Consider the following 25,098-nt stretch of genomic DNA (forward strand, 5'->3'; position numbering starts at 1 on the left):
AATGAGAATAACTTAATACAATTAGAAGAAATTTTCCTTAAATATATATAAACCAGTAGTCAGTGTACTGTCTGCACACGTGACATGGGTGTCTGAAGAAGGGTTTTTGTCTTTTTAAGCACGCTTTTAAGGGCACAACTTGGGCCCTCGAAGCAATCGTTTTGGCTGAATCATGAAAAAAAGCCATGATACAGTATAGCTACTTACACACACGGTCTGAAACCGCGCTAGTCCCATTCGGGTCGCGGGGAGCCGGAGCCTAACCCGGCAACAGGGCGTGAGGCTGGAGGGGGAAGGGACACAACCAGGACGGGATGCCAGTCTATAACAGGGAACCCCGAGCGGGACCGGCAGCGGGCCAACCCCGCCGCGCCACCGCGCACTCTCCTACAGACTTCCTAAAGTCCTAACACTGTAATAAGTACTGTGAAATTATTGCACCGGAAGTGAAATCTCTTCCCGACATCCTTTTCCGGTGATCGTGGACACGTGACCACTTCCCCCAATAGGAGGTTCTCTTATCACCGGTGTGCGTACATCCGTACCGTTACATGGATCTTTTCTAAGTGTAACTGTTATTGTAGTGTTGCTGTCGGCGCCTTGTGAATTGTTAGCGGCAGCTTTGCGGCGCTGTTGTTGGGAGGAGAGACGGGGGAAGATGTCGGCCAGCGCTGTGTACGTCTTAGACCTCAAAGGCAAGGTACGCACAGTGACAGTGACGGCAGCGAGATCGTCGATCGATCGTGGACGCGGTGGTTCTGCTTTGTGCACAGACTCAGAGACAGGCGGGAGAGTCTGCGTTCGTTTGTGTGTCACTCTCTGCCCTCTGTCTTTCTCGTGGTTATTTAATTGATTTTGTGTCTGTACTAGTGGTTTTGTTCTCTTCAGTATTTGCCAAAGATTTGCAGGCTCGTCTTGTACGTGTCGTGTGTACACATGATCAAGTTCGATAGTTCAATTGCTGCTTTCTTGGTCGTCATGATGTTCCGTCCGTGAAGCTCCGTGAGCAATTCTCAGAAACCACCAACAACTTGTTCAAGTGCTTCCAGCGAACACATAATAAATAAATCCTCCTTGAAAGGCCCAGGCTGAACTTCCCTTTGCTGAATGTTGTTCGGATTCATTTGAGGAAATTGTTGGTAGATCCCTTTATCCCTTTGTCTTCCTTCCCCACAAAGTGTTGGTAGTCTCTTGGTGTCACTTCTGGAGTCGCCATTGAATCATTGGGTCTTTTAAACGCTCCAGTTATGTAAGAGTATGATTTCTGTGGGTCACGAACCCTCTTATTGTTATTAATAAGCTTCATTTAGCTGATACAAGGAGACTTACACAATGTTAGATAGTCAACTCTACACTGATTTACTCATTTATGCAAGCGGGGCATTCCTACGGTATCGGTTCATGGGTCCTGTAGTAAGAGGGCTTAGGCAACAGTCGTAACCAGGACATTACCCGCTGCCCCTGTTTTGTGTCTTTGGTGTAGGTCGATACAGTCTAGAGCGGAGCAGCAGGTCAGAAAAACGTGATCGCTTGTCATGTATCGTTAATAGTCCGATGAGTTGTTCTAATGACCTTTTGTAAAATTATCGCCCTAGGTCCTCATTTGCCGCAACTATCGAGGTGATGTGGACATGTCAGAGATTGAGCACTTCATGGCCATCCTCATGGACAAGGAAGAAGAGGGCACCCTGTCCCCTATCCTGGCGCACGGAGGAGTTCGCTTCATGTGGATCAAGCACAACAACCTGTATCGTATCCTAGCGCTGGGAATAAACTCCACCCGCCAGCATGCTTTGACACTGCTCTCAGCTAAACATGTAGTGTTAGGTATGATAAAATGGCATGCAGTGATGTGGGGAAAAAATGAGCACACCACTTTAAAAGAGAAAACTTTTCATCTGTTTGAGCACATGGATGTATAACCTTTATTTGACTGCACTAAATTATTTTACAGAATCTGACAAAATACAAATAATTCTGCAATTATTTATTCGCTCTAACTTCCAGGGGTAGATAAAGTCATCATACACCTACATTCGCTTAAATGATTAGTTTGGTTTAGGTGCAGACCATTAGAGAACACTTTGAAGGGCTCAGCCTTCCACGAAGGCCAGATTTTGGCCTTGTTTGCTCTTCACCATATATGTGGTATAAACAGTATTCTCCAAGCTCAATAGAGTTTTTTTAGATCCTCAGAAAAAAAATTGTTGATGTGTCTTGGAGGTGTTGGTGTGATTTATTAAGATTTTAAGTCAGCCGTTCCACGGTATGATGATCGATCTATCAATCAGTCAATCAAAGGCTTATTTATCAAATGCACAATAATACAGCATACAGTGGTGATTGCTGGCAATGGAATGTCTTTTATGTACTAAGTGAGAAAGTGCCAGATCGCTTGCAATCTAGTGACAGCAGCCTGTTCCACCTCATTCAGCATTTATGCTAACCAAAACATGCCCAGAAAAGTCTCGCATGTTAAAACCAAGGGGTGTCCAGGAATTTTTTGCCACAATTTTTATTTACATTCAGAAACTGGCAGAAAGAGATTAAACCAATTTGAAATGTAAAGGAGGTTGGCAGGGAGGTCTTTGCTTCTAACAAAGAACGTAGACGACCGAAGTTTTCTTGGGATTACCTGATGGAATATCAAGACTTCTCGCACCATGCGCTCTGCACAGACAAAATCACAAGTGCAGTTACTTGACAGCGGTTCCAGATGTCCTGACTGGCACAACTTAGAAATTGCATTGAAATACAGTTGCCTCATACGTAAAAGCATGGTGATGGGGAAGATTATGATTTGAGGCTGCTTTATGGCCTGTGAGCGTTGTTGGTATTGTCTACTATGAATTTTACAATGTACTAAAGTTTACCTGATGAGCTTCTGAGGCCCTCTGTCAAAACACTGAAGCCGATGGTTCTTTTTAACAGTGCAATGATTCAAAATACCCCAGTAAATCCAGAAAAGAAAGGATTAAAAAGAAGGGTTATGGAATGACTCAAAGCTGAGATCTAAATCTATCTGAAATGTTGTTTGGGGACTTGAATCGGCTTGTGCATGGAAGGAAACGCTCCCATAGTTCAAGAAGTTCTCTATGCAGGAATGGCCTGGCATTCTTGTTAGTTTGTCTTAGAGGCATTATGATTTTTCTGGAGTGCACTTTTCACATCACTGTAGTTGTGTATTTTGCTTCATACAACACTTAGCTGCTGTAAATAGTGACTTTTTTTAATGACTTTTTGTGTGATATTTCATGTTTTTAATTTTGTTCATTAATTTCAAATTGTCAATTTAATATCATGTGAGATATGAATTATAAAACCATACTTATTGCAGTCAGTGGTTGGTTTGAATTGCAGTGAAAGCAAGTGTATGAAACTACCAGGTTTTGCAAATGAATGAAACTGCCAGTTTTTGCAAATTAAATGGAGCAATTGCCTTAACAGGCCTTCATTCAGTTGTTGCAACATCAAAGAAAAATGCCTGCGTATCTTTGGTCTTTTCATTTCTCTATAAAATAATCCAGGTGAGTCATAGTTAGATACCAAGTAATCATCTCTCTCACACTTTCATTAACTGCTTGTCCTGGCCAGGGTCGTGACTGTCTGGAGCCTATCCCAGAATCAGTAGGTTAAAGGGTTGGGGGTACACCCTGCACAGGACAGCAGTCTATCGCAGGATAGCCACACACTAAGGGCAATTTAGCGTTACCAGTTCACCTGAACTGCATGACTGTGGGAGGAAACCCCACGCGGGACACAGGGGGAACATGCAAACTCCATACAGACCGAGTTGGATTCGAACCTACGCCTGAATATCACAGGCACTGTTAATAGCAGCACAGCCCTTGTGCCTCCATTTGTAATAATCTCTGTGGGATATATTTGTTAAGACAAATCTAGTAATTATATAGTATATTATAATGTATAAAGTCAGTATGTTACAGTATATCCAGGTTCTGGAACTTGATGCACTGGTGAGCTGTCTTTTTTACAGGTGTTCTCAGAGTATTTCAAGGAGCTTGAGGAGGAGAGTATCCGAGACAATTTTGTCATCATCTATGAGCTTTTGGATGAGCTCATGGACTTTGGTTATCCCCAGACGACTGACAGCAAGATTCTGCAGGAGTGAGCTTCCTCTCTTTTTATTAATCTACAAATCTTGCTTTTCATTTACCCTCTTCTAGGTCACAGGTGTACATGAGCAGTTGATAAAACTTCCTGTTCCCCAGGTTCAGATAAAATACTCCTATGCTTTGGAAGTTAATGGTTTAAACTGAGGTTGAAACCTTGCACAGCCTGTGGGTTGCCATGACTGTAGTTAAGAACCATTGGATTAAAGTGTTGTCCTTGAGCTGTTATTAACTTCCTTTCTGCCAAACTAAACTAGATTTGTTATGATAACCTCTGTTTTACCCGGTAATTTTTCCGGAACATATGTCCGCAGACAGTTCCTTTGATTGTTGTCCTGTCACCTCATTGAACTTCGTGTTTATTTCTGTGTTATCAGGTACATCACCCAAGAAGGGCACAAACTGGACACCGGAGCCCCTCGTCCTCCTGCCACCGTCACCAATGCAGTGTCTTGGAGGTCAGAGGGCATCAAGTACAGGAAGAACGAGGTCTTCCTGGACGTCATAGAGTCTGTCAATCTTCTGGTAGGGAGCAACGTGGGAGGCGTTCCTGCCCTTTGGCCCATATGCTTGTCATGCCACAGTTTAATATTGAGTCAAACATCTGGATAAATCAAATGCCAGGTTTACTGCTGTAGACAACCTTTCCTCACCGGTAGTCCAATGCACTCTCATGGTGATAATCGTTGAATGACCTGGTCCTTTGCCCACAGGTGAGCGCCAATGGGAACGTACTACGCAGTGAGATCGTGGGCTCCATTAAAATGCGTGTATTCCTGTCGGGGATGCCCGAGTTGCGTCTGGGTCTGAATGACAAGGTCCTGTTTGAGAACACTGGCCGTGAGTTCCACAGCTCTGCATTGTCATCGGGGCTTACATATTTCATTTATTTGAATGTTAACACTGTTCGATTAAACATAAGTTCACAAAAACACTGAAAAAGATCAGTTGTCTAAGCATAGAAGTTTATTAAAGCTGGTATTTTCTCTACTTTAATTTACAAATAGGAAAGGAAAATGATTGCTGTGAGATTATTACAGCATTTTATTGTACATTCAAGTGCGGTGTCTTGCATGAGTAAAGCTCACATGAACATTGTTATTACTGATTTCTTGAATTAGTAGTGTCTCAAGCAGAAAATAAGGGATCATTACAGTATTAATAATAGCGTTATACAGAATTCTTCGGTATTGTAAAACACACCTTATATTGTATAATGGCAGCTGGTAGCATAGTGGTTAGAGCTACTGCCTTTATACCTAAAGATTGCAGGATTGATTCCCACCTCCGGGTATAGTACCCTTGAGCAAGGTACTTACCCTAAATTGCTCCAGTAAAATTACCCAGCTGCATAAATGGGTAAGTAATTGTAAGTAGCTTTGGAGAAATGTGTCAGATAAATGTATAATTTAAACTGCATGAAACAGAAATTCCAGTTATACCCCCTCCCCTGTAATACAGACTTAAGTTAAATGGGATCTCACTTATCTGGACTTTGTAAATGTGTACTGTTGATCCTGGTGTAAGGACTTTGTCTCCAGTTATCCAGACAAATATCTTATGAACCTTGAGAATAGGATTAACTACTGTACTTGAATAAGAAGAACCTTTTTCTTTATAGCTTAATATTATCAACAGTTGTGTATGTTGTTGGTCATTTTATCTGAGTGAACTTGTCAGTCTGAGAAAAGATTACAGTGTTTCTCTTGAGACATAATGGGTATGTTTCCACTCTCCTGCCTTATTAATAGCTTTTCAGGAATGAATTAGGTTTGCATACCAGGGGATGAGTGTACAGGACATCAGTGACAGTATTTGTTTATTATTCATTTCATTAGTGGGTAGTAAGTGTATGGAGTTGAATTATAAGGCAGTTTATTATAATTCTTTGGGTCCACTCTTCTGTTGTTTCTCCTACTATGCTGTGCTGTCTACAGGAGGGAAGAGCAAGTCTGTGGAGCTGGAGGATGTGAAGTTCCATCAATGTGTGCGCCTCTCGCGCTTTGAGAACGACCGCACAATCTCCTTTATCCCACCGGATGGAGAGTTTGAGCTCATGTCATATCGTCTCAACACACATGTAGGTACAACTTTTCAAAGGACAGAAGCCACCCTCGTGTAACACGTAGCTGAGCCACACGTCTTTGTCTGCTTGTGTCACAGGTGAAGCCATTGATCTGGATTGAGTCTGTGATTGAGAAGCACTCGCACAGCCGTATTGAATACATGATCAAGGTGATTTTTCGCTCTGTCCTGTTGGTGCCCCCCCCACCCACCTTCTCTGTAGAATCTCTGACATGCAGTGCATTTTGTTTTTTGTCTATTAGAAAGGCAAAAAGTGTCTGTCTATTCTTCTCAAACCTCTGAAACCCAAGCACCTGTTGCTGCTGTTTCTTAGGCAAAGAGTCAGTTCAAAAGAAGATCCACAGCCAACAATGTGGAAATCCACATTCCAGTCCCCACTGATGCGGACTCTCCCAAGTTTAAGACCACCGTGGGCAGCGTGAAGTGGATTCCAGAGAACAGCGAGATTGTGTGGTCAATCAAGTCTTTCCCAGTGAGCACATTAGACTACACTACCTGAATTGAAAATTCTCTTAAAGTATTTTTTGTAATACTGTATACTACTACGGGGGGGTGCGGTGGCGCAGTGGGTTGGACCGGGTCCTGCTCTCCGGTGGGTCTAGGGTTCGAGTCCCACTTGGGGCGCCTTGCGACGGACTGGCGTCCCGTCCTGGGTGTGTCCCCTCCCCTTACGCCCTGTGTTGCCGGGTTAGGCTCCGGCTCCCCGGTGTGTGTGTGTGTGTGTGTGTGTGTGTGTGTGTGTGTGTGATGTGTACTACTGTTGAATTTTGTAGTGTTAGATGTTACTTTTAATATTCAGTTTTGTGTTTATTCAGGTATTATGAGTACAAAAAAGGGGGGAAAAGCTTAGTTTTTTTTTTAACTGAGCTGCTCTTCAATTTACGTGGTCGACATTTTCCCAGAATGATTACATTCACTTTTTCCATACACAACTAACATTAAGAAGTTCTCTTAATGTATTGTGCAATGTGTAGTAATTTGATGAAGTTCACAAGACCCTGTTCTTCAAAGAATATTTTCTCCTGAAGAAAGAGGTTCTTGAGGGCTGATGTTAAACAGTTACTTGGTTTTCTTTTAGGGTGGGAAGGAATACCTGATGCGGGCGCACTTTGGCTTACCCAGCGTGGAAGCAGAGGATAAGGAGGGGAAGCCACCTATCAGTGTGAAGTTTGAGATCCCATACTTCACCACCTCTGGAATTCAGGTGAGCACTGCAATGCTGTCCTGAACCACTAGGAGGCGCCACTCTGCAGGCGTTCACGTCTGAGGTTTGATCTGCTGCAAGATGGCACCATTGCTCCGCTGATGTGGCCCCAGCTCAGTGAGTGGCCGGTTCAGTCAGGATTGCTGTTGTCCTTTCTAGTTTTTATTGTATGGCTTTTTTTCATCAGTCCTAGGCACGTATGCAAAAGAGCTCTCATGCACGTTTCCAGAATATCCAGAAATTTATAAAAGGTTACGTATAATATATTGTATAATCACGATGTACAAACGCTAGGACCACAAACATGGTGTTCACAATGCCAGTATGGTGCGGTGGGGAGTTCTCACCATGCCTGCTAGTGCTGGTGAGGGTCCCGAGATGCAGCACGGATTTGAACGCTGCATACGCCACCAAGGAGTGTTTGTCAGCCTCTGCTTTTCAATTTATGGGTCCATCACATTAAAAGGAAAAATAAAAGGAAAGTTCATTAATTTACACTGGAGTTTGGACCTCCCTGCGGCAATGTCTGCTAATTTCCTGGTTAGATAGGAAATGAGGAAATTTAGTCTTTATCAAAATGCGTCCTTAATTGTGCCTGTTGCAAGCAACACAAAAGAACACAAATCCAAGGGAATAATTAAGGGCTTTTTTAATGTGACGGTTGTTTAGCAGTCTGTGAAAAAGTTCAGCATGTGGTATTCTTGTAGTCTAAATGTACTTTGAGATGCATGCCGAGGACACATCATAACCATTGTCCTGACTGGGTGCACTATTTTTCATCAAAAGTTGCACCATGATTTCTGACTTAAACTTTTTGCTTTGCTTTAATACTTTCTGTAAAATGTTTTTGCAACTTAAGACTGTAGTATAAGCTGGTAACTGAAAGCCCTAAGAGCTTCTTTCAACAAATGCAACAAAGGAAGTGGTGTGTTAAAAAAAAAAAAAAAACTTGTTTTTTTTTGTAATTCTTTCTGAATCCTGAAAAGAACCTACAGAGTGGTTTCCACTGCATTTGTTGTATGTTTAGTACAATATGTGACATTAGTGTCTGTCATGGGAAGTTAATGGCGTATTTCGAGCACTTGCATCCAAGCTGTCCAAGCATATGTTCATCCTTTTTGGACTAACTTCTCATGTGTTGCAGCGTAACTTTGTAGAAAATAAACAAAACAAAGAAGTGCTCGAAAGATGCGTAGGACAAGATGAAATGCTCTTTTCTCCTATAATGGCAATTTTTTCTCTTTTTTTTTTTTTTTACTTCAAACTAGATTGACGTCCGTTGAATATTAGACATCCCACACGGAACTGAGACCCAGAAAACCACATTAAGTCAAATTTCTCAGCAGATGAGGAAGTTTTTGTCATATATGGAATGTTTTTTTAATCGAATAGAGTAGCCTATTCTCTTCCCCCTCCTTCCAGTTTGATGTAGTATGCGTTCACACCTGCTGGGTTCATTGGAGGGTTACTCAAAATGTGATGCAAGGCTTCTTTACAAAAGATTACTTTGGATGTGTGAAGTGGACTAAACACACAGCAGTGTTACACTGCAGTCTGCACATGATTAATAAGCTCCTGTCTTTAGATCATACAGCGGGGCTCATCCTGCATAGCGGATGAGGAAAACGTAATTGAGAATTTACCAAAACGCTTTTGTGCTTGGATACTGATGTGTGTTTGCTGTTTGTTTTTTTGGGTTTGGTTACTTTCACTCATCTCATGGGAAATCCCTTTATTTACACTGGTTATATGAAGTTTTGTAAAGATGCACAAAAGACTGTGCAGTTGGAACTAGGCAACATCGGTCCAGCTGATGCTTTGGTTAAAGTCATAGGGAGGCATCAGCATCAAGTGTCTAAAAGAGACCCTTCTGTTGTATTCTTGTAAAAAGTTTCTAACATTATAAACGGGTAATGGTGAGATTAGTGATAATTCTGATCTCTGTGATCATCCTGTGACCTTGCCAGTTAAGGCCACCATGACTTTCTGTTCCTGTTTACAACTCTCATAAGTGCTAGTTGCATGTACTTACAGCAAGGAACAAACCAAAATTGCCCAACAGGGCACCATATGCATTCCTGCATTTTCATGCCATGCGAAAGAGACCAGAGCTCGGTACATTTGGTTCGCTGGCATGGCTGCGTGTCCATGCACAGCAAAGTTGTTTGAGTGCGCAAGGGGAGATGTGTACAGAGTACGTGTGGTACGTGCCCCAGAGCATATTGTTGAACTTGTTCAGGGTGATGCAAGCTGCTGCACAGCCAGCACTCTCACATTTTATAGAGGCTTTGGAATGGTCTGGAAAACCAGCAGCCTCTAAATCAAAAATCCCTTACTTGCTTGTCTGTGATCAAGACATTAGTATAAATTCAAACGCTTTAATGTACATGACCGTGTGCAGAAGCACAATATATTTATTTCCTTATCTTGCTATTTACTGAAGAAGTTAAGGGCGTGTGTTGTGGTTAGGGGTTTACCAGCACTTCCTGTCCTGGGGATCGAAGCAGCCCCCCTGCTCCTCCGGAGTTTGGTTTTTTTGGCTTTTGTGCTGCTCTCTGGGCAACGATGGAAACGTTAGAGACTATAGCCTGGCTGAGCAACCTGACTGACTGGTCCAGAGATGTTGAGCAAAGCCCAGTAAAAGATCTGAGAGCATCGGAATGTTGATGATGAAAAAGCTTTGGCTTGAGCTTTTTTGCCTTTAATTTATTTTTCTGGATGTGATGCTAGAGCAAACAAATGATTCCTTATGTGAGGAGAAATTATCATCATGCAAAGTGCTTTGTCAGTTGGTGTACTCAAAACATTACAGCACAGATTTTTAGAGGCCTCAAAAACTGTGCATGTTTTCTTGTGTTTCATCCCACAATCCAAAGACGTGTGTTTTGAGCGAAGTAGTGCTTCTGAATTGCCGGCTCTCTCTGCATGCACGCATGCCAGGTTGCCATGCAATGGACTGGCATCCCATGCAGGGTGTACCCTGCCTGCTAGGCATCCTCCGCTTTCATGATTGGACCAGCATGGCCCAGCTTTGGACAGGTGTTTGTCGGTAATGAATGAATGAAAGATTATTTATGATAGCTGAAAAAAATATGGGGCAACTGGTAGAATAGTGGTTAGACCTGCTGCCTATGGACCCATAGTTCAAGTCTCATCTCAAGCTATAGTACCTTTGAGCAAGGTACTTGCCCTAAATTATTGAGTAAAGTTACCCAGCTGTATAAATGGGTAAATAATTATAAGTAGCTTCGCACTAAGTCGCTTTGGAGAAAAGTGTCAGGTAAATGAATAAATGTAAATATCTGAACACATCTGTAGGATTTTTGTTGTGTTTCACAAACTAGAATGCTGACGGGTGGCAGATTAATCCCGTAACCACGTTTGGCATTTATTCTCTTTCACACTTCACTGACATCTTTTGCTTGGACATGTAACTAGAGGTCATGATTGCTCCACAGTAGATGCTAATTTTAGAAAAAAGATACATGAAGCAAATGCATTTAAAGACAAATTAATAAACTGCAAGGGGGCGCGATGGTGCGGTGGGCTCGACCAGGTCCCGCTCTCTGGCAGGTCTGGGGTTCGAGTCCTGCTTGGGGTGCCTTGTGATGGACTGTCTTGCCGGATTAGGCTCCAGTTTGCCACGACCCTGCTAGGGATGAGTGGTTTCAGACTGTGTGTGTGTGTGTGTGAGAGAGAGAGAGAATAAACTGCAAGATGTTTGTGTTTTTGAAAATTCATGAGCTGAACATCACTAACAGGAGGAGTTAGTATATGTTGTCTATGTGTGTGAATGCATATAAATATAGTCGACCGAAAAAAGATGCATGTCCATTTTTGCGCTGCCGTCTCAATCATCTCTGTTAGTGTTACTGGAAAAAGAAAGGGCTCTACAGCTATAAATGGAGGTTTTGCCGTGTAGAGATATAGCCCACACTCTGCTTTTAGCAGCAGGCTTTCCAACGCTACCCAAGTCTCTTGCCAAAGAGCTCTATTTTTATTGTTCAAAAACAGAGAACCTGCAGTTGAAATACAGGTCCCATAGTTGATGTTCCTGTCACACAGCACACTATTTTGGTCAGCTGTCCCACCAGAAAGTTAATGCTGTCCTCAGGCTGACACTGAAAAAGGCCCGGAATGCTGCTCTTTTTTTTTTTTTTTTGTATCCTTCTGCATCTCTATTTTCAGCTTCAGTCAACCGTTGGACTTTGATGCTACGTGTGGGATGCTATACAAAAATATCATGGTATAATTTCATTTTAATTTTAACTCTGTCCAACTTTTACTTTTCTTTCTAGTCAAATTAATAAGTTCAGTGTAATAGATGTTAATGAAGACATGAGTTGTGTGTGGGATATGGAGCATTTCAGTAACTCTTAGCAATGAAGGTCACTGTTTAACGGTGAAGCAAGTACTGATCAAGCTCACTGCTGGTTGCCATGTTTTTGTGCTGCGTACCCACTTGAGCTTCCAGTACTGACATTGACATCTGTGGCTTCCTGTGGCCCTTTGATACATGCTGGCTCGCCAGGCAAGGGTCTTTAGACTGGGGCTCATTGAAGAGGCCTGTTGTGCAATGGCTACTTACCATCAGTTTTTTTTTTTTTTTTTTTCAACAAAATTATTCTGTCTTGTTGAAAGGGCTTAAAAATGAAATTAATTGACACTTTTTTTCCAAAGCAACTTACAATGTTAATCTACCAAAAATTATTTACCCCATTTGTACAGCTGTACTTTCAGGGTACATACCTTGCTCATGGGTACTACAGCTGGAGATGAGATCTGAAGCCGTGACCTTTGTGTCTAAAGGCAGCAGCTCTAACCACTACACCACCAGCTGTCTCTCTCCAGCTCTCTTTCTGTTTTTCCCCTCTTGTTGAATGTCACATTTGGTACTGGATGTTATTGGCTTACGTCTCGTGCCGAAATACAGCTAATTTTCCCATGTCTCAGTGTTTGATTTCCGAAAAGAAAGTTCCGTACGTATCACCTCGCAGGCCTACCCGAGTCCAACTGGGTCTCTGCTTTTAAATTGCCTGGCTGCATCTCCCTTGCAGTTCTCAGCAACTGTGTTTGTTGGGAGGGGCACAGGAGGAGTTGTGAAACAGCGGTCAACTCCCTTCCCCTCCATCCTGAATCTGTGAACGACTGGTCGCATCCACATCCTTTCCATCGCACTGATGCACTGAAGCGTCTTTATTAGGTGCAGATTCTAGTTGATGCCCCCCTTTTTTCTTTACTGTAAATTATTTACTCCCTGGTGTGACATTTACCATTTACATATGTTTTTAATAATACTCAGCACTATTTATATCAGCTGCGGTTTACCAAAAGTCATTTTCAGATTGTCAGATTTCAGTTTAGCTAGAACCATTTTCTTTGCTGGTGGTTGTACAACACAGTACCCCTTGTTTAGTGTAATTGCACGTGAAACATAATAATATTGGTTCTGCTGCACAGATATTTTGTTGTTTTTATGATGCGGAGAGCTCGTGCTGAACTTGGGCAGAAACGACTACAGTTTTAGTGTACATACATTTACATTACATTTATTCATTTAGTAGACGCTTTTCCCCAAAGTGACATACATCTTGGCGAAAATACAATTTGTGCATTACAGTAAGAGAAAGAGGCATGGCTGTGACATGTGATTCTTAAGTAAATCTAGTTTCTTACTTTCCGCTTGATGCACCGATGTTCATCGCTCGAGTAGGTGCATAAAACGCAGGATAGATGAGTCCTGATAACCTTCCTACAATTTTTTTTTTTTATTTTTTATTAGTGTGCATATTTTAATACCGTTAGCTGAAAAGCAGCTGTGATCTTTCAGCCAAACAATATAAGGGACCTTTACACTTTAATTTCACTACAGACAGTATGAATGTGTGACACTAATGGGAAATTTTAAAGCATTGTGCATTCAATTTAGTTTTTAGTCAGTTTATCTGTGTGGTCCATAATATCAAGATCTCGCTACTTTTTTGGGTGTTTGTTTCATGTAAAATGCAGTTTTTCCGCCCAAAACTGTATATTCTTGTACATTATAGTTGCTTTCATAGCATTTTTGTCATTGACTGGAATTTTTGTAAATTCAGTGAAATAATGCGTGTCTTTCCACACGTAAAAAAGAGTTGTAATTTCACAATAGGGTTATGCAACGTATTCTTTGTTTGGCACATGCAAAATAAGTTGTAATTTCACGAGAAAAAGAAAAAGTACGAAATGTTAAACTGTAGTGAAAAGTGCCATTTCCCCAATTGCTATTAATAGCTGTAGTTTCTTAACCACTTCTTCATAATTTTTTGTTTATCTCTAAGGTTCAAAAAGTTCCCACGTTTCACTGATACTGAACTAGACTTTTTTTTTGTCTTATAGTTGACATGGAAGAATCAATTTTAATGCAGATTAGAAGTTTTCGCTCGTAACTGTATTGTTGTGAGGTTACTTTAGTCACATATTTTAAAGTGAAGTCCTCTGTGTCCTTTGAGTTACTTCCGTTCTTCCATGCATAAATAGGTGGTGTTGAAAAAAGTAGTTCTGACGTTTAAACAAATGTATATTCTGATTCAGATTGTCTGATGGTAATTTTTTCTGTGAAACGCATGACATTACAGGTGCCTTGTACAGCGAAAGGACTAGTGAAAGGACTGCTGCTGCAATTCCGTTCTGTAGTTTCGACATTTGTTTCGGAAGAAAATTGATGTTGTGCAATCGTCTTGCAGGTGCGTTATCTGAAGATCATTGAAAAGAGTGGTTACCAGGCCTTGCCATGGGTTCGATACATCACTCAAAATGGAGGTAAGCTTACTTGTTAGGAATCCAGTTAATGTCTGTATTGGCACTTGTTTTTCGTCACTGCAGCCATTTCTCTACTGAAGTGTCCAAAAACTGTTCCCTTTCACTCATCAATAACTTGCAAACTTTAGCCTTTTTGTAACTGCTTAAGTACTAAAGTAATCTCCAAGTACAAATGATGTATTTGTGTGATTTTTTTTTTTTTTTTTTTAATTTTATCCATATTTATTTTATCATTAGGTATTCTTATTTATCTTTCACTACATTAATATTGTGTTTTTAGTCATGAGTGCCGTTTCTAGAGAGCTTTGTTAAAGTAACCTCGAAAAAAATTTTTATAAGTGCAAAAATTGTCTAAAACGGCAGCTGTTTACACTTAGTGTTTTATGTTTTTCTAAAATTTCGCTTATAAGTTAAGAGAATTTTAGTTTTAAACTAGCATTTCATTATACTGACTATATAAAATGGTTCTGAGGTCTGAAACATTTGCACTTCGTTGTTCAGGTACACCAGTTAGGTTCCCAGAGTGTGACACAATGACACACGGTGTAATTGACTCAGAGAAAAGAATGTCAGTGAACCAGCCTTTTCTTTAAGGGCACAACCAAAGATGCTGACCCTTTACCATTGAGTTCTTTACCCCAGTTCTGAATCGCAGGAAGTACTGTGTCATTCTTGGAAATGACTTGTCGAGTTGGGGACATGGTCCAGCCTACCTGAATAAATCACTAACTTGAATAACTGAACAAATCAATAATTATGCATGAGCCTCATCAGCAGCCTGTTGCTTCTGGTTGATCAGCTGTCAGTAACACGTATTCCACTTTGTCTACCCCGTTCTTGGCATGGGCGAGGTTCAGCGGGCATGTCTTCTGAGAAGATGTTACAGTGCAAACATTGTTGGCGGCAACAGCGAGATGAAGACAGTGTTTAAAAATGACCTATCACACCTTAACAATCTCCTGTTTCTACTCCATGTTGTTATTGAACTCCTCTTGTGAGGAAGTTTGAGAAACCCCAACTTTGATATACCAAAGTAGGAGATGTTACTGTTGTTGGCGTAGATGGATTTTATAGCAGTCCATTTTTTCAAGATTATTTACATGACAGTGCAGTGGTCACTCACTACTAAATACTATATAATTTAATTCTTCAATTGTTTACCAGAAGAACTTTTTAATAAACTAGTGAGAATTTCCTTCCCTTTAGCTTTGAGCTGCTATGGTCATTAGACATTGTTGTGGGCCTTGCGTCAGCGTTACACATTTGTGACAGGCTGACATTGTTCTCTGTGATTGAGCAAAAATGTGTGATCGCGTCTGTTAAATACTCGTGTGAGAAGCGAGGGTAATTTCTCCTGGCAAACGCATTAGCTTCCCTTTCTCCCGCTGTGATTGCGGAGCGCTGTCCAGGCCGCCCTGATCAGGTTATCTGTGCAGATGGCCGAGGAAAGCGCTCCCCGCCTCTGATTGGCAGGAAGGAAGCGGCCCGACTAGAGCGTTGTTCTTGGCTGCTGCAGGCCAGCTGTCCCACCCGGTGCAAATGGCTTCAGCATGAATTATGAGTCTGAATACAAAAATGCGAACCATGTTGACGGGGCCAATATATTAATTATGTATGATATCAACAAAAGGAAAGGAATAATCTCAGGAGGCAGCCTCTTGACAGGAAGTTTTTTTTTTTTTTTTTTTTTTCTCCCCTCCCTCCCTCTCTCTCCCCCTCTTAGATCAAGAGTTGAATCTTTGGTCCACACAATTTTGTATCTCTTTATTGCTGTTTGTGGTTATGTTTTAGTTTATGCTGTAGTGCAGATATGATTAGATTTCCATTACATTATTTATCAGTTTTGTTCTTAGGGCTTGGGGCAACTGTACAAGTAGTAGCAGCTGTTGCTGTAGCAAGACCGATGACTAGCCAAAAAACAAACAGCAGTTTGTGAGACTCGTATTGTTTGATGCATTACTGGAGTTTTAATATTTTTGACCAAAATGATACTTAATGGGCAGCACGGTGGCACAGAGAGTAGTGCTGTTGTCTCACAGCACCTGGGTGGTGCAAGAGCACGTGGGTCTGATCCCCACTCTGTCCTGTGTCTGTGTGAGTTTCCGCTGGGTTCTCTGGTTTCCTTCCACAATCCGAAGACGTGCTGTTCAGGTTCCCTCATAGTGTGTGAGTGACAAAGAGTCACGTCGGTGAGTAAGTTGTGTGGGCTGATAACACCACATAGAGTTCATTGGAAGTCGCATTGTAAAGATGTTAATGACTGTTCGGCAAACTATGAAACTATGCAGAGAGAGTCCGGGAATAAAAACACCTTACTGCTGGAAGCAAGGAAAGAAAAGCAATATTTGCCTAACAATTTTTTTCCCAAGACAAAAAAGAATAGAACTTAGAGCTGGGAGGACTTATGAGTGGGTGTTGTACAGCTGCTGATGTAGAGAAGGCCTGAGCCGTGGGACCAGCAGGTGCCTTGTGTGCTTGACCCCTGTGGGATTAGACAGCTATGGTTTGCGTTAGCACTCACATCGGGGTTACAATGAGTACAGCAAATAGCTAAGGAATGGTTCGGGAATGTGGATAAGGGGAATTTCAAGAAGAAAATTACTTTTCTTTCAGTGTTTTTTTTTTTTTTTTCCCCCCCCCCCCCTTCTTCTTCTTGACCCTCATGCAACCCCAGATTTTCAGCACTTAGAAAACACTTGTTAGTTTAAGTTGGAATCATTAAATTGTACTTGACGGACTGTTGGAGGTTGCACACACACACACTCACTTGTGGCGTGGCTTTAAAAGTCTTGTTTTGGACTGTCTGTACAAGTTGTGACAAGGGTGTGGAGCTCAGTATGGTTCTTGACCGACATTACGTAGATATGGTTAACCAAAATGGTCGTAAAATCTTGTCCTTTCTATAGTGCTGCACTATTACAAATTATAACTTGAAGCTGCAAGTGACTTGACAGGGTTCATGTTGCTTAATAAAATTAGTTTTAATGAGCGAGATATACAGCCGATTGTGTGAATAATGGAGAAAGTGCAGGACTTCGTATATTTTCAAGTTGTTTGCATTTTATGTAGCAAACCATTCCAGTCATTACTAACATTAATTGTGGTGCAGAGATACATAGGTTTATTCAAAGTTTTAGAAACGACACCCACATTTTTTTTTTTTTAAATGTAAAGAAAACTAATTCAGGAGTGATTATGTGATGGTGGCTTTCTGTTCATCCCACATATGATGCCAATGAGATCTTTGTTCCATTAAAAATGTAGTAATACAATGTAGTACAAATATAGTAATACACACACACCCACACACACACTGTCTGAATATGTAGTAATACAGTGTGTTCATATGTATTTTTTAATGGAAGTTTTAGTTTGCTATAGGGCCCTCTTCAGGTTCGCATTACTGCGTTATTTAGGCTGCTATAACCCCAAATACACTACCAAATTGGAAAACTGTATTACTTATCCATGACTTTTAATATTTTTGATTATTTTAGCAGCCTTCACCAAGTGGAGCATTTGAAGCATAATTCCATCAGTGTGTTGATAATTATACCACAAGATAATGGAGTTAAGGCATAGAATACTGCTCCCCCCCCCCCCTTCTAAATGATTTTTAGACTATTCTAATAGGTTGGAATGTTGTGCCTTCCCATCGCTTGGTAACAGTTCACAAACAAGGCTTTGGTGTTTGTTTGAAGTGTAATATGTAGAACATTTTTAGTGAGATTTTGACGATGCAGTAATACTGAATGGTGTCATCTGTAAGCTGATTGTGATAAATCCCCAGCGTTTCCTACGTGTGACATATGTATCATCATTCACTTGTCTGAAAGTCCTTTCTTAACTCAGTACACTGTTAATGAGTAGGTAGGCTTTCGAATATTGCACAAAGAACACCACACCATGACATATTCATTTCCTTTCAGCAGGTGGGGCTTTCCAAGGGAAAGCTGTATTGATAACATTTGTGAAGCAAAATCTACAAGATGTATTCCCTCACTACTGAAGCATAATCAACGCAAAGGGTTAGGAAGAGAGAGACGAGACGTAACTGATTTCTTAGGTCATTCCTGTTTTCAGGGCTCTAGAAGGTGTGTCGTGCAGGTGAACTTTGGTAAATTTTAACCAACATTGTGCAGTGATCAGTTTAATGGAGACTTGATGATGATAGACGAAACACGGACTTGGCTGTCTTTCATGGTGTTTAGTCATTCACCACACTGCACCATATTTGTTTTACTCACAGTGCCATAAATGAATTGTCTTTTGTCTGTTGTAAGACATAAGCCAATTTTATCAAGATCAATTTTATGACGATATTATTGCAATACGCAATAACCATGTGGGAGGAGTTGGACTTAAACCTAAACATCAGTTTGCCCCACTTCGGTGCCTGTGACCATCTTTTGGACGAGCTTTTATAATGTATGGATAAAGAACAGTTTAAAAGTTATGTGACTAAAGACTTAGTAGCATAGGTGGGGTTAGACATGGAATATAGTTGCCACTTCAAATATGACAGCCATGCCATTTGACCTACTATCGAATCTTTTTTATGATTTTTTTTTTGAAGCTGTAGCAGTTTTTAAAAATAACTTAATCTTCCAGTTCAAGAAGGCTCCAGTAACTTTGGTGCATAGACCTTTAATTCAACAATTATCGCATGTACTGTAGATCATTACACTACATGTTGACGATCATAAATAATTTTAAAAAATATAGATTGTACCATAACATCATTGTCCTCTCTACTTCATATTCTGTATTATATATCTTGATCAAGTGGACTTTAACTGAGAATTGTCTTTTTTTAATGTTGAATGTTGCTGTGTTTTCGTAGCTTGGTGTTGGCACCATGTCTTGACATTTTGTAATTAATTAATTAATGCACATCGCTAGTCTGAAAATGAGGATTACGTGTTATCAAAAATAAGTTTGGAGCAAAAACAGCCCTTAAAGGGGGGGGGGGGGGGGGGAATTAGTTCTTGGGCCAAGAAAGAACACCAGTTCTGAATCTGAGGTCCTTGTCTGGTTTATTTTTTCCTCTTGAGAAGCTTGCAAACATGCCTCTCCTTCTTGATGTGGCCGTGTGAAGTTGTCGTCGTAGCAGCAGTGTGGAAGTCCCACGGGCAGATGGCCACCAGCAGCCAATGAAGGCCTCTCTGCACGGGTGACTCCTCCCCTAGGTCTTGTGTTGTGGACACCGAAGCTGCGGTGACAGCACAGTGGCTGCTAGCTTTGAGTCAGCGTGTCTCCTAGAGACCAAGGCGCTGCTCAGCAGGACCCCCTGCATGGCGGCTGCACAGGGCCAAATTAGAGACCTCCCTGAGGGCCAAGTTATAGCTCCTGAACACTGCCTATCAATTATGTTATATGAAACCCATCTTTGCCGGACCCTTTAATGCTCTCAGCATTCAAGCCTTAATGGATGCCACGGTACGTGTGAAGGGGTGCACACCAGTATTTTAAAACCACTTTAAAACTCCCATCCCCTTGCTGAATGTCTAGACCACATCTTCCAGTTTGACTGAAATGGTCACAGTATAGACCTCGGGTTTAAACCAGCCAGAGCTTCATTTTTAGGTTGTTAAATGTCATAATTTTTTATGAACCCCCTGACTCACCATCAGTTTTTTCAAACCACAAGTTGTAAATGCTGTACTATCTCCCCCCCCCCCCCCCCCTTCTCTTGAAGAAGAAAAAGACGTTAAATGTACGTGTGTGAGTTTTATGTGCCATCACCACTGGAAACTGAGTATGTTAAAAACAGACATAAAACATTTAACCGTACTTTCTGGCATGGTATAGTTTAATGATACGTAATTATGTAGGTATGCTTCAGGTTATCAAAAAAGCCAAACAAGTAGATTGCTTCATAGGTCTTCTTGAATGAAAGATTAATTGGAGAAAGAACAGAACTGTAAACATTTTTAAATGCATTCAGTGCATTTTAAATTGTGTGTTGGACTTCGGAGCAGTTTTTCTGAGATATGCTCGCTATTGTTCCTGGTGCCCTGCATGTCCCCTAGCAACCACACAAACATTGTTCTGCCATAGACTTTGTACTTTAAATCATGTCCGTATTAGAACAATTAAAATGAAATGAAAACCAGACTTTTTTAAGCTCAGGGGGCTGACGGTTTCGTCAGTTTATGCTAGACTATTCCATACGGTATCGTTTCCATGACAAACTCCTTTCTCCAATGATCATTTTATTGTTGTTCTTATTCAATGGAGGCTGTTCACTCCAGGCTGAATCTGCACGCTTTGGAAGGGCCGTCTCCCAACAGATGTTGCCATAGCTGTTTAGTCAGGTTTAAGAGCCTTGGCCTTGCCCTCAGCATGACGCCAAATAAACCCATTCACTTTAAATGCATGTATCGTTTTTTTTTTTTTGTCTTAACTGGGCTGTTACATTTGTCTCCATGCAAACTTTGACGGCCCAAACGTGCATAATGGTAACGAATAGGATCATCTGAGGAGCTGTAACTCAACACAGCTGTTCGGTTGTCGATGTGTGTATTTTAGATGTTTACATGTAAGCTGTATTTATAAGGACAGCACTAGAAAACAATTCTGCTACACAATCAAACTTCAATAGCTCGTGGAAACCAGTTAAATTTAAAGTAAACTAAGCTATTCATGTTCAGTCTGTAACCTTAGAGAAGAGCTTTATTGTGTGGTCTTTTTCCCAACCTTCCAGCTCACAGGGCAGCAATTTTAAATGAATTCAGGAGTGTGGTCTTTTAAAAGCAGGTGATATGCCAAGCAGAACTTGGAAAAAGCCATCTGCTAAGTAAAAGTTGACAAATATTAAAAACTCTGAAAGCAGTTATCAGTGGTTGCAGATCTTATGTGGAATGAAAGTGAATTCTAGCTGAAAGCTATCCGTAAAACAAATGTTTTTTCTTAGTTTTGATCTGCAGAACGAATGCAGTTTTTTTTTTATTGTCTGTGACCATATGCAGAATATATGATGAAGTCTGTAGTATGCTGTAAATAACAATATAATATGCCTGAAGTTTTGATATGTCGATAAATGTATTAGAAGTGTAAATGATGGTCAGTGTTCAAATACTGATCCCACCAAGAATCCACTCATCTTGGCACCAAGTTGTATAGGTAAATATGTTGTCACTACACTTTTCTTTGCCATATCCTTCAAACCATAATAACTAGTTTGTAGGCTCTGTAAATAAGCCAGGAATTCTTGTTTAAGAATAAGTTGCATAAGTGTGACGGTCCATGATTGTGTTATATGGTCAAATTTATTTTTCCCTTTGATTTTGATGTAGCCGTCCTGCTCAGCAAGCAGTAGGTAATGTAATCTTACCTGCACAGAACAATATGATAAATCTTGAAAACAGAGAGTTACTGATGCAGAACTGCTGGCTTCTGTTGGCTTTTTAGAGTAACTGTATTTCTGTGGCAGTTAAAGAGCCATATGGGGTGAGAACTGGCAAGACATTTCTTGCTTTAGGCTTGGTTCAAGTTGGGTTGCTGTACTGCGAATGATGAGATAACAGTTTAAAAATCTGCATAATATACAGTGTAGCATCATAAAGTATGCTAAATTGTTGAGTAGGTCATTGCCAGAAACACTTTTAATGTTTTCGTTTGTGTCTCTCTCCTGTGGTTTGTGCTCCGTTTTATGTTCAAACGTAAGCTAACAGTGAAACGGATCATTATCTGCAGTAGTCTTTACTTGGTTCTGCTCCTTGTCTTCTTCAGTACAGAAGGATCTAGCTGTTCTGTTCATTGGACATTCTCTTCTTAGCTGCTCTAATGACATCTTGTCATTTCCTTTCTTTCAGATTACCAGCTCAGAACCCAGTAGAAGAAGCAACAACAAACATTTGGAAGATCAAGGAAGCCTTTGATGCACATTGTAAAAAGTATTCATTGTTTTTTGTGTCACGAATATCCAAAAATAAGGTGGGCACAATTCCATTAATGGTTAGTTCTGTTTGAGGCAACGTAGAGAGTTTGCCTCTGATTTTACGCTTACCCACCAAATTTCAAATGTAGCCTTATTCCAGCTGTTTTCTCCAACTTGAATTTGGATGTCTTTACAGATAACAGCTTTGTGTAATGCAAGTATTTGTTAAAGACAGTGTCATGTGGATAGTTTACAAGGCTGGAGGAAATAGAATACAAAACTATAAAACATATAGGTCATTAAGAAATGATAGTATTACCCAGTGAAACATTTCAAAGGAAACTGTATAGAATATTGAGCATAAATAGGTCTGTTTCAGGTGCTAAGTATTTTTCATCTGAATAAGGTGACCAAGTATAGTACATTGCAGTGTTATTACTGAATAAGGTTACTTACACATTTTAGGTTTAATATCTAACTATACTGTAAAAATTAAAATTTTGCCAATCCAGTATCTTAGGTGACTATATTTCTCTTGTAACTGAATCAAATCTTCAATTTCTCCACAAAAGTCTGAATTCTTTTTATGTTTTTATTTGGAACTATGTCTTTTGGCTGTTTTAAACAAGTCCATTTGCGATGATGTAGGCATCGAGCCCTAATCAGATTGCTCCTTTAACCAGAAATCATTTATGTTTTACTACACTTAGCTTCAGGCTGTGACTAACGTGCTTTAAGCCTTGTTAAATGAATTAAATAAAGCAAGTGCCTGCTTGCTTGTCAATGCTGGGGGTTGGAGGCATTCCAACAAAACTGAAACCGAAATATTGATTGGTTATCTGGGTTCATAAAATCATGAATAAACTTTGCAAAATCAAATGTATTGTAATTCAGTCTTAACTAATGAATTAGCAAGTCCCTGTCATTCTTTTAGATGGTATTTGTTATAAAGTATGCTCTTCTTTAGTTTTTGTGTGATTTTGCTACACCGGTATAACATTTGTACTGTTGTTTTCGGTTCTCTGCTGGAGTATAACTGTTAATGGAGCTCGTCTGTACTTCAGTTACTGCATTCAGCAAGCATTTCATGAAAATAGAATCAGACGTGAATCTTTTGAATTTGTAAACTAATGTGCATAACACCTTTTCTCTGTTAATCATACATGGTTATTTTGAACTAAAGCTGGACATCTGAAATTACAATTGCAGACACAAAGAGTTGCTTTATTACAGTAACATGCCATGGTTGGTGATTTTGTTGGTTTTTTTTTGTGACCGGTAAAAAGGTAATGTTGAATATGTCAACTGAACATTTTGTTCTTACTGGCATAATCATGAAACAAACTGCTAAAACTGGTTGTCTTTGTTTGGAGAATGGCGTAATCTTGGAGCACGGAAACAGTCCCACAGAAACTTAAAAAAGCAGTCAGTGTTTCCTTGGTATCCCTTTTAATCTTTCCAAATGCTGCAGGCAACATTTTTGCCTGTATGTGCCCTCTACTGTATGCTACAATTATATCTTAGGCCATCGCTGATGTAGTTTTTAGTGAATAATTTGTAGGAGCTTAAGATGGAAACCCTCAACAGCAGTGTAATTTTCTTGCCTGTGTCTTCTTGATCACTGTAAGAATCATTAAATACCAAGCACGTATGTGGAATGTATGTAGTTCATTAAAGTAGTTTTTCAGGTAATACTTTATGGTCATCTGGTTTCATTTTTAATATATGCCAAAACAATATTTAGTTTGTCATTTGACATTATTAAGGTTCGCTGCTAATGACCTACAGTGTCATTGCTTGACATATTTCATGATAATGAATTTTTATTAAATGCTATAAGGAGTGATGTGACTTGTGTATCTTATGTTCTCCAACTTTTTATGCATATCATCCATCTTTCATGAAATGTGTGGAACCCTGAGAAAGGGTTGGTGACCAAGCACAGACACTGCTTTGCATGTGTTGCACAAATTGTCAATATGACGCTGATTCTTTGACCTAGAGTGAGAAATAAATGAACACCAAAAAAAGTGATTTTTAATGGATATGCTGAGAAGTACGTTTTCATTCTGTGATGTCGGGGGGGTTCAACATTCAGGAGCTCTCTTTGTGACTCTGTGAATAAGGTGGTGGTGCCACATGGACTGTGTTGAAGGAAACTCCTTTGTGGTGACCCAACATGATGCCATGTGTGGAGTGGAGCCAATGCAGATGTGTGTCAGTAGGGATTTTAGTACTGAACTAGTGTGTCTCCACAAGGGGCTAAAAATAACTAGAGTGGAGCACAAGAGGTAGGCCCAGGAGTCAGGAAGCACTGGCCAAGTGTTATGATGAAGGATGGCTTCAGCATGAAGCTTTGAATGGAAAAGGGGAAGACTTTTGAGGGTCTGGCTGGTCTGCCCTTGAAGGCTATTTTTAAAGCTTTCTCTACAGTGTGGCTCTCATCCCGAGCCCTCCTGTGAGGTCATCTCCCATACATTGAAGTGTGGCGCCTGGGAAGCAAAAGCGGGAATGTCGAAGAGGAAGTGACTCAAAGGTGAGGGAGGTAGAGGGCTGCTCGCTGGGTTCATGCTGTGGTTCCGCTGCCAGACTCACACGGGTTCCTGAGCTCCTGGACAGAATGATACAACAAAGAGAGGGGATTGTTGAGGCATTCCACGAGCCCTGTCCATGATTAGGCAATGTGCTCCTTTTGGCGTGTGACTCTGTCACATCGCATTCTTTCACGTTGAGCCCTTCTAACAATGGACGCAGTGGCCTTCGTGGAGTTATTTCAGAACACTTTTGTTGTGGAATAAATGAGTATATTTTTCTAATTTTGCCACTTCTCCTTTTAACCCTTGAAAAAGAATACCTTACGATCCATAAGAACTTCACATTTACATTTATTCATTTAGCAGATTCTTTTCTACAGAATGACATTTCAGTGTAAACAAAGGTTAATGTTACAACAAAGAACTGGGGATGCAGAAAGTTGAAGCAAGTTTAGTTTGTTG

The 25,098-nt window shown here is 40.6% G+C and overlaps 1 protein-coding gene across 1 annotated transcript; it reads left to right on the top strand.

Annotated features, from left to right (window-relative positions):
- The first annotated feature begins 489 nt into the window (after positions 1 to 489).
- On the top strand, positions 490 to 24,118 carry LOC108919950 (adaptor related protein complex 1 subunit mu 1). The gene is made up of 12 exons (XM_018728382.2): positions 490 to 700; positions 1,596 to 1,752; positions 3,460 to 3,527; positions 3,998 to 4,128; positions 4,511 to 4,658; positions 4,847 to 4,973; positions 6,071 to 6,213; positions 6,297 to 6,368; positions 6,532 to 6,690; positions 7,297 to 7,422; positions 14,145 to 14,220; positions 22,038 to 24,118. The coding sequence occupies exons 1-12, from the start codon at positions 659 to 661 to the stop codon at positions 22,058 to 22,060; spliced, it is 1,272 nt and encodes a 423-aa protein (XP_018583898.1). The 5' UTR covers positions 490 to 658; the 3' UTR covers positions 22,061 to 24,118.
- The last annotated feature ends 980 nt before the right edge of the window (positions 24,119 to 25,098 follow it).

Source organism: Scleropages formosus, chromosome 9, assembly GCF_900964775.1.
Source record: "Scleropages formosus chromosome 9, fSclFor1.1, whole genome shotgun sequence".
NCBI classification, from domain to species: domain Eukaryota; kingdom Metazoa; phylum Chordata; class Actinopteri; order Osteoglossiformes; family Osteoglossidae; genus Scleropages; species Scleropages formosus.

Excerpts from the sequence above, each read along its gene's own strand:
- LOC108919950 (XM_018728382.2), top strand. The coding sequence starts at position 659 with ATGTCGGCCAGCGCTGTGTACGTCTTAGACCTCAAAGGCAAG. Across the intron at positions 1,753-3,459 it reads CAAGCACAACAACCTGTATC|TTGTTGCAACATCAAAGAAA; the intron begins GTATCCTAGCGC and ends GCCTTCATTCAG. Across the intron at positions 7,423-14,144 it reads TCACCACCTCTGGAATTCAG|GTGCGTTATCTGAAGATCAT; the intron begins GTGAGCACTGCA and ends ATCGTCTTGCAG.